General features: G+C 33.4%; 1 protein-coding gene across 1 annotated transcript; it reads left to right on the top strand.

Annotated features, from left to right (window-relative positions):
• Positions 1-996: 996 nt before the first annotated feature.
• Positions 997-2,604, top strand: LOC136207484 (uncharacterized). Its single transcript, XM_065998734.1, has one exon. It carries the CDS (start codon positions 2,107-2,109, stop codon positions 2,446-2,448), a length of 342 nt encoding a protein of 113 aa, XP_065854806.1. The 5' UTR covers positions 997-2,106; the 3' UTR covers positions 2,449-2,604.
• The last annotated feature ends 7,521 nt before the right edge of the window (positions 2,605-10,125 follow it).

Raw genomic sequence — 10,125 nt, 5'->3', positions numbered from 1 at the left:
CCTGAATGAATGAAGTAGTGTACATTGAGCAACACTTACTCTATTTATACTGTAATTGAGCTATAAAAGACGGTTATGAGTTTAGGAACGAGATATGCTATGTGTCACATATTGATAGGTGAATATGTGTCCTGATATCACGACTTGATATCCCTCAACCCCACTAAACTCGTGACTCACGGAATCGGACGTGATTATTATAACAGGTGGATCATTGACTGTGCCTTTAAAACTTTCCGAGTCTATGTCTCTAATACAGAGTCGTATTGACCGGTTTTGTTATGGTGACGCTACATGTTCTCTTTCTTGAGTGTTGATTCGAGTTCTGTAAATGCTATGTGGCGAGTTTATATTTGTAAGTAAAATATTTTTAAAATTAGGGTTAATTTTAAATAAATGTCCTATGGTTTTACGTTTTTTCAGATCCGTGCCTATGATTTTTTTTGTTACAAACCGAACCATGTGGTTCGCAAAATTTTCATTTTCTATTAACGTTACCAAATTTGGCTGATAACGACCTCAAAATGAAAATTTTCAAGAATTAAAGTTGTTTAGTATTATATATACTATGAAACACATTTTTAATTTTTCAAAATAACCATTCTTGGAGTTTCTCTCTCTAAACATTAACTTTCTTTCTCGTAAAAAACAACATCTAAATGACCACAAATCTAAAAGCCCAAAATTTAAAATTGATAAAATATAATTTAATTCTCGAAAATTTTCATTTTGAAATCGTGATCGGTCAAGTTTGGCAAAATCAACAAAAATAAATAAATGTTTCACAAATCATAAGATTCAATTTATATATAAAAAAAAAACACAAATACCAATATGTAAATAAAACATTTATTTGAAATTAACCCTTAAAATTATCCTTAAAATTAATTTATTTAGTACAAATTGATGCCCCTAATCTTATCTCATTTGAAAAGAAGCCAACTGCCCACGTGTAAAAGTGTATAAAACAAGACCTTTCCGGCTTGCCTTGCTATGGCGGCTGCCCTCTCCCTCCTTCCCTCCTTGTTCATAAACTAAGCAAACCCTTTTCACTTCTAAACCAAGCCATAAACTCCCCAATCCCTAAATTCCTCATATATAATGCTACATTTTTTCTCTTTCCTTTCACTCTAAAACCACATTTCTTCTTCCCCCTTTTGTTTTCTTTGTCCATTACAAGATCAAATCTTGAATCCTTTTCCTCCCCCAATTAGAACAAGAAAGTTTGAATCTTTTTTTCTTCTTCCCCAATTAGTTTTGGCTTCATTTGTGCATTTAGAAGAGCAAAGTTTGGATCTTTCTTCTTCCCCATTTAGTCCAAAACCAGTTTTTTTCTTCACCCTTTTGGTTTCTTCTACCCATTTTAGTTTTGTGCTTCTTTTGAGTCCAAAACCAATTTTTTTCTTCTTCACCCTCTTGGTTTCTTTCTAAATTATAGAGGAATAATTGGATCTTTCTTCTACCCATTTTAGTAGTTTTGGTGTTCCTTTTGAGTCCTAAACCATTTGTTTTCTTCTTCACCCTCTTGGTTTCTTTGTAAATTATAGAGGAATCATTGGATCTTTGTTCTACCCATTTTAGTTTTGTGCTTCTTTTGAGTCCCAAACCAATTTTTTTCTTCTTCACCCTCTTGGTTTCTTTCTAAATTATAGAGGAATAATTGGATCTTTCTTCTACCCATTTTAGTAGTTTTGGTGTTCCTTTTGAGTCCTAAACCATTTGTTTTCTTCTTCACCCTCTTGGTTTCTTTGTAAATTATAGAGGAATAATTGGATCTTTCTTCTACCCATTTTAGTAGTTTTGGTGTTCCTTTTGAGTCCTAAACCATTTGTTTTCTTCTTCACCCTCTTGGTTTCTTTGTAAATTATAGAGGAATCATTGGATCTTTGTTCTACCCATTTTAGTTTTGTGCTTCTTTTGAGTCCCAAACCACTTTTTCTTCACCCTTTTGGTTTCTATGTGAATAGAAGAAAGAAACTTGAATCTTTCTTCTACCCATTTTAGTTTTGTGCTTCTTTTGAGACAAACCCCACTTTTTTTCTATACCCTTTTGGTTTAATTGCAGATTAAAAGAGGAAAGATTCAATCTTTCTTCTACCCATTTCAATGGCTTCCATGAACAGAAATTATACTCAAATGGGTCTAAATAGAAGTGAGTCTTTACTTGGATATACAGAGCATAGTTCTTTGATGATGGAGAAGCGACAGCTTTTTCTGAGAAGCTATCAATTCTGTAGAAAACAAAGTTTAACTGAAAGAATGAAGAAATCTTTGATCAGAATGAAGAAAGTGATTTGGTTGAAGTTAAGATCTGCTCGGAAAATTAGAAAATTGGTTTGGTCAAGACTTCGTTTTGCTTTGAATTTCCGTCGCCGGAGAAGATTTCTCCGGCTACTTAACCACCACAACCACCACTGTTCTGATGATTCTTCTTACTGTTTTTGGTAGAGAGATGAATTGAAAGTTTCTTTCTTTGTAACTCTGGTTTATGTGATTTTAAGATTGGGTAATTAATGATCATATATTATATCTATTTGTATACTAAAGTTTAGTTCTTTATGTATCATAAATCTTTGCTTATAGATAAGGAATTTTTCTGAAATTTAGGGTTGGTTTGGCTCGTTGTTTACTGTTACGATTTATAACAGTTTTAACTGTAAAATGCAAATATGAGTTGTCTAATAAAAAATGTAAATAGGAGGAGAAAAAGTGGGAACAAAACACTCTCTTAGTAAGTGTTTACTTGAATTGTTAAAGTGAAAAATTCGATATTGTCTAAATTTAATTGGATCTGGCCAATTAAAAACACATCAACATATAATGTTAATATGCTAAATTTTAATTGTTCGGGTTTAATTAGATTCGGATTATAATAGAATTTCTCAAAATGAGTTGAAGTAGCTACTGAATGAAATGACTAAGAACATTTCCAACAGCTTCTTAAATTGGCTCTTAGGTTAAAATTTGAGGAGGGAGAATAAAAAATTAGCTCCAACAGTCTTTTAGTGGCTCCTTAAATCACTAAAAGTCTCTCTCTATCTTTTAGTGCCTCTTAACTTTATTTTTTAATAATAATTTATTATTGATGAGTCTCTTTCCTCACACTATTGGTAATGTAACAATAAATAATAATCTTAATAATAAAATAATAAATAAGGAGTGAATATAAAGAGCATTTTTGGAGATGATATATCTTAGCCACTCTTAAATTACTAAAAATCAATTTTTTATATTATTTTTAGAGAATTTACTAAGAGTTTGTTGGAGATGCTATAAGAATCAAAGTTGAATGTTTGAATTCTCAAGGAAGGGCAACCATTAAAAAAAAAAAAAAAAAGAGTAAGAAAGTCAAGTAAAAAAAGTATGAATTCCAAGAAGGCTAGGTTGGTATGAAACTTTGATACAAGCAAGGAAGTAGCTAGGGAAATTAAATAACTCATAAATCAAAGTAATGTTTGAATTCAATGAGAGCAGCCATTAATGGGAAAAAATATTAGATAAAATTATGAGTAGCGGAATTAGAATTTATATTTGGAAGTCTAATTTTAACCATATATTTGAAGATAATTTTTTAAAGTCAACAAATTTTTTAATCTCAAAGACGTTAAAACATCGTTGTTTTGATATATTATCTCAAAAAATTAAAAGTATTAATATGAAAATAGTATATATTAGGTTAAGGTGCAAAAATACCCCTAACGTTTTGGGTCAAGCAATTTTACCCCTAACATTGATAATTTAGATCGATTTTAGTCCTATTATAAAACACAAATATTTTTGTTTCTTATTCTGTACCAATTGCATATCAATTCGTTCTAAAAAAAGATTTCATGTTTCTTATAATTTAATAATAGAATTGAAGATTAATATTTATAAATTCGGTGAATTTTTTGAATTTTTTTTATCCAATTCGTACAAAAGACATTATATATTTTTTTATTTTTTTCACATCCCAACATATGTTTGTGATTTGTTACTGATAAAATGACACACGTATGAAGTGTAGATGACAATATTCATGACCGAGAAGACGGTTTGATGAATTATTTCTCAAATTGACCCAATTTATCAACGTTAGAGGTAAAATTGCACCATTTTAGACGTTAGGGATAAAATTGCTCCTGACCCAAAACCTTAAGGGTATTTTTGCAACTTAACCCATATATATTTAATTTTCTATAAGTCTTTTAATGTTTTATATTAATTCATAGTTAAAATTTAATTTAGAAATTAAGTTATTTGAGTCTTAAAAATAAAATATTAATTTTTTTAAAAAACCTAATACATCTCCAGCCTCCTAAGTTGTCCAAAAACTGCAATGACATCTGAATTTCAAAACATTACAACTAACCCCTCAACTTGCTTATTTGCAATAAATAATCCCTCAATTTGCTTATTTAGAACAGATAACCCCTAAACTAAAAAAATATTCAACATAGCAATAAAAGATGTAAAAAAATATCAGTTGCTACATCTAACTATCTACTAATACATTAATAAAAACTTCCAAAATCACAAATATTATTTGAGGGTTATTTGTTCCAAATAAGCAAGCTAAGGGGGTTAGTTATAGCATTTTGAAGTTCAGAGCTCAATTGCAGTTTTTGGACAATTTGAGGGGGATGAGGATTCATTTGGCATTTTTAAACAGAAAAGTGATATAATAAAAATAAAATCGGAAGAATTTTGAACACAGACACTTTAAATTAAAATATGCATTCTAAACTATCTCATCTACTTTAAAATATAAAGACTATATAAACTAATATTAGAAGAGTTAGAAAGAGAAAAATCACCGCTACTCAAGGATAAAGTTAGTGTCGGGAGCTCTAGCCTCCAAACATTGGACTGATTCCGATCCTGAAATTTCTCACCTTTTCAATTTTTATTGATTAAATGTATAATATTTTACTTTGACAATTTTAGTCAGTGGTAAATTATATATAATCATATACATTTAAGTCTTGGGTAAATAAAATAAAAACAATTGTGAATATAAAGATTTGTTAATAGAGTTTTATTTATTTTATTTGCATTCGAAAAATTTGTAATTTTAACAGTTTGAAAATAGTTTTTTATATATCGAATTTGGTTTTATTTCAAACAACAAAAACTATAAATTTAAATGTAGATAAAATAAATAAAGTTTTGGTTTAATACATCATTTACTTCCTGAATTTGTCCAAAATGGTTAATTGGCCCCTTGAACTTTCAAAATGTTTCGACAGCCTTCTGAACTTACATAAAATGTTCAGTTAGCTTTTTGAACTTGTGTAAAATGTAATCAATTAATCAATCGGTTGTAAAAAAGTAAGTTAAATGCGAAAGATATGTTACACGTATTTTAAAAAAGTAAAACGACCAAAGTCGGGGTATGCGATTGTAATATTAGAGAAGAAAATATTTTATAGTTGAATAAATAAGAAATTCTTTTTTTAACATGTTTTAATCTATTTTGTGAAGTATGTAATAACATTCTAAGGCACGTGTAACATATCTTCCGCATTTGACTTGCTTTTTTACAACCGAATAATTAATTGATTGCATTTTATGCAAATTCAGGGGGCTAACTGAACGTTTTATGCAAGTTCAGGGGGCTGTCGAGTTACTTTGAAAGTTCAGGGGGCCAATCAATTATTTTGGACAATTTCAGGAAGCAAATGATGTATTAAGCCTAAAGTTTTTTTTAACATGTTTCCTACTAGTTAAATTAACAAGTTGAGGATTAATGGGTGTGATTTTAATTGGTTAGAAGTTCAATGTGTGAAATTGAAAATTTAAGGATTTATTCAACAAAAATAAAAATAAAAAGTCAAGGGTTTAAAGATGGTATATTCTAGAAGTCAAGGGTTTAAATATAACTCACACGTGTTATGTTATTATATGATTATATATTATGAAATATTAAATATGAAAACAATAATCAAATGGTATTAAGTAAATTGTTGCTATAAATTGTAATATCCTATTAAAAAATGAATTAGTGATTTTGTTTTTAAGAAAAATACAAAATGGTTTGATACATTTGTAAAAATAATTTTGGTTTTTTCAAACAGGTTTATGCTTTATGAAATTCGCATATTAGTTTTTTTTTTCAATCAGTTAATACTAAAAGTCTAATGATAGTTTTATATTAATATCTGACACACACATTCACACGATTATTTATTGGATTTGAAGTGCGTACAATATAGATTTATCTTTTTTGGTTACAATGGAGGGACTAACCCCGAGAAAACACAAAAAACAGACCGACTCTTAAAGACGGGTCATTCTGGGAAGCCCAGACCCACAAAAATCAGAAAAATGAATGTCCTGAATGTCTGCAGGAGACGCATCACACTCATGAAGACCTAAACTCAAACTCTCTGCGTAGTTTGCCATCCAATCAACTGTTTTGTTCCCTTCCCGTAGGATATGAACGAGCCGCACCTCCCAATCTCTGTCATATAGATCACGACACGCCATAATAAGCCAAGAAAAACGATGTCGTTGAACCACCTCATGACTAACAAGCCGAATTACTACCAAAGAGTCCATTTCGAATACTACCTTGCAATAATGCCTAGCCCATGCGTACTTGAGGCCAAAATACAAACCCTATAGTGTTGAAACACCTTTCTACATGATTTTGATTTGACAAAATTATTCAAGTTAATCCATGATTACGGAACAATTAAATTTAAGTGCTTTGATTTAATATGTTTGTTCAATGTTGAGTATAAATATAAATGGAAATAGAAATAAAAAGTAAGACAGGATGAAAACAGCATGAGAAAACAGCAAAAGCTGACTGGAGTGTAACTCAGCATGATAAAAGATCTTCGGAACAGAAGCTCAAAGATCAAACAAATCAACGAAGCTAAGTGGAACGCAACTCAACATCAAAAGTAGAGAAGTCTTCTTAAGAACTATGTCTTGCAGAACGAAGCTGACCAGGGAAGCTGAGTAAAAGAGAACTCAGTATTTGTATTAGCAACAATCGAAGACAACGGCTATCAAAGACAAGCTGAGTAATCTTCAGGACAACGCGAATGATCCGTTTGCTAAAAGACAAGCTCCGACAACTGTCTGCACCAATAATAGAAACCTTGGAATTACGCAAAAGCAAATTTCAAGATGCATGAGTCAACTGTTCTTTCGCTAAAAGACAAACTGGCACAAGAAGACGAAACCTGTGAGAAGAAGACAAACCTGACGCCTACGAAATTCAGACGACAGGATTGGCCTGCAAATCTGAAGCTGACCAGAGCCTTGTCGCAAAAAGAAGTCGTTTGGATTCAACGGACAAATCCAGGATTCAAATGAACAAGTCTTCAGAATACAACTATAAAAGGACAAGTATACTTCTTGGATCAGCAGCCGATTGTGAAAACAAAAAGAGAATAAGAGCATACATACAAAAAGCACATCAATACAAGAAAGAGATCTTACACCAAATTTCTATTCCTGTGTAAATGCTAGAGTGATTTTCTTTGTAATCATCTAAAGTGTTCTTTGTTTGAAAAAGAACAATCTTGTATCAATCATAGTATTGAGAGAGTGTGCTGAGTACTCGGTTCGGTACTCAGTGGTAGAGAAAATCTAAGTGCTGGGTTGTAGCGCTTAGTAGAGTTGAGTAGAAGAATAGAGGACGGTACTCTTGCATATTCAACTGCCTTGTAAACAGTTTGTGCTCTACCTTTAAAGAGCTCAGTATTGGATTTAAAAAGCCCGGAGGGATTCTGGGGACTGGACGTAGGCGGAGAGGCCGAACCAGGATAAGTCGTGCTGAGTAATTTCTAACTCTCCTTCAATATATATTTGTATGTGTTGCTTGCTATATTTACTCAGTATATAAATTGCTTAAGCTGACACTGAGTAAATTGGATTGCTGAGTTGGAAGCTGACTACAAAAGTGTCATTTCCCAACTCACAAGTAAAACAGTTCTAGTCAGTATCTGACTAAAGCCGTCTTACACCTCACTCGGCCACGCTGACCAAAACTGAGTTGTGAAACTCAAAGAATTAAATTAAGTCAGCGCAATTAAAGAGAAAAAGTTACATTAGTTCCTAACCCCCCCTTGGAACTAATCACAAGGGAACAACAAGTGGTATCAGAGCCAAATAGCTCACTACTCAAAGATATAACTATCTTGAGCTGATCCCGATAAATGGCTGAGAACAGCACTCGTTTCCTTCCAGGGAACCAAACAACACAGAGACTCCCTGAGGGATTATCAACTAGTCGGCCTCCCCTATTCTTTGGATCTAATTATACGTTCTGAAAGAATAGGATGAAGAACTTTATTCAAGCCACAAACATGAGTGCATGGCTTGCAATAGTTCAAGGCCCATATGTGCCTTATAAAACTGTTGACAATGAGAAAATTGTCAAGAGTGAAACTGAGTGGTTAGAAGATGACCTTAAGAAACTACAAAATAATGCTTCGGCTATCAATATGCTTTACTGTGCGCTGGACGCTGCAGAATACAATAAGATTTCAGGTTGCGAGTCAGCACAGGAGATTTGGAAAAAGCTTGAAGTAACCTATGAAGGTACAAGCAAGGTCAAGGAATCAAAGGTGAACCAACATATGAGATTATACGAGCTGTTCGAGATGAACGACAATGAGGACATCTCTGGAATGAACGCTAGATTCACCAACATCATAAATGAGCTAAAGAGGCTCGGCAAGAACTTCACTGAAGAAGAGCAGGTGAAGAAAATCCTGAGAAGCTTACCCAAGAGCTGGCAAGCTAAGAAAACTGCCATGGAGGAAGCTCAAGACTTGACCACATATAAATACGACCAGCTGATCGGATCTCTGCTGACTCATGAGATCTCCATGAAAATTTTTGAAGCAAAAGAAAAGTCAGAAAACAAGAAACAAAAATCACTAGTCATGAAAGCTGACTCATCGGATGATGAGGAAATGGCCATGTTCACGAGGAAGATGAAGAAGTTGTTCAGAAAGAATGAAAAGAACAACAAGAGGCCATTCAGAAGAGGTGACAGGTACAAAGCTGAGTCCAGTGACAAATACAAAAAGGACAGCTCCAAGTCTGTCACATGCTTTGAGTGCCATCAAACTGGGCACATTAAGTCAAGTTGCCCTAATTTGAAGAAAGAAAAGAAGGGAAGCAAAAAGGCAATGGTAGCCACATAGAGTGACAACGATGAGTCAACATCATCTGAAGCTGATGCCACTGAGTTAGCAAACATATGCTTCATGGCCGATGACGCTGCTGACCACACTCGATCTAAGCAAGCTGACCTCTCTGAAGAATCTGAACAAGAGGAGTACTCAAATGAGGTAACATCCTTACACTTGCTTAGAAATGAAATGATTAACGCCCTGAGTGATTTATATACACTGACTAAAAAGTGTAACAAGAAAATAAATGCACTCAGCAGGCGATGTGACGAGATTGAAAAGGTCAAACTCAGTGACCTTCGATATCTTCTCCAAGACAACTCAATTTTGCATAGCAACATGGAAATTATGCACAAGTTTGTCTCGGAAGTCCAATCAGATTCAAAGAAACTGAGAAAGGATGTCACAAACCTACAGAATCAAATAAAAGGTTCAACCAAATCCCACACTGAGTACTCAGGTACTGGCCAGCGCAGACAGTTCACTCAGTGTGACTGTTGTGGAAAAAGGGGACACACAACAGATGTGTGTTGGTATAACAAGCGCATTGTCTAATGTGACTTCTGCGGAAAGAAAGGACATACCACTAAGGTATGTTGGCATGCTCAGCACAATGGTGCTGACCAAAAACAAAGTCACCCTAAAAGGGTAACTCATTGTGACTTCTGTGGTAAACAAGGCCACACCATAAAAATATATCGTCATAAATTAAAACATGACTTTGCACCTGTCTATGCTAACAAACGAGGACCCAAAAAGAATTGGGTACCTAAAGATGAATGATTTAAAATGCAGGTGAGCCTGAGATGCGTGGAAAAATCGAAACTATGGTATATTAATAGCGCATGCTTGAGGCACATGACTGGTGATGAAACTCAGTTCATCACACTTGAGCTTAAACGAGGTGGAAACTTAAGCTTTGGAGACAATAAGAAGGGTAAGATAGTAGGATCAGGTACTATCGGAGGTAACCCCACAATTGAGTCAG

Source organism: Euphorbia lathyris, chromosome 9, assembly GCF_963576675.1.
Source record: "Euphorbia lathyris chromosome 9, ddEupLath1.1, whole genome shotgun sequence".
NCBI classification, from domain to species: domain Eukaryota; kingdom Viridiplantae; phylum Streptophyta; class Magnoliopsida; order Malpighiales; family Euphorbiaceae; genus Euphorbia; species Euphorbia lathyris.
This window is presented reverse-complemented; position numbering and strand designations above follow the sequence as displayed.

What these genes read in the sequence shown, in the direction of transcription:
- LOC136207484 (XM_065998734.1), top strand. Translation starts at nt 2,107, where the DNA reads ATGGCTTCCATGAACAGAAATTATACTCAAATGGGTCTAAATAGAAGT.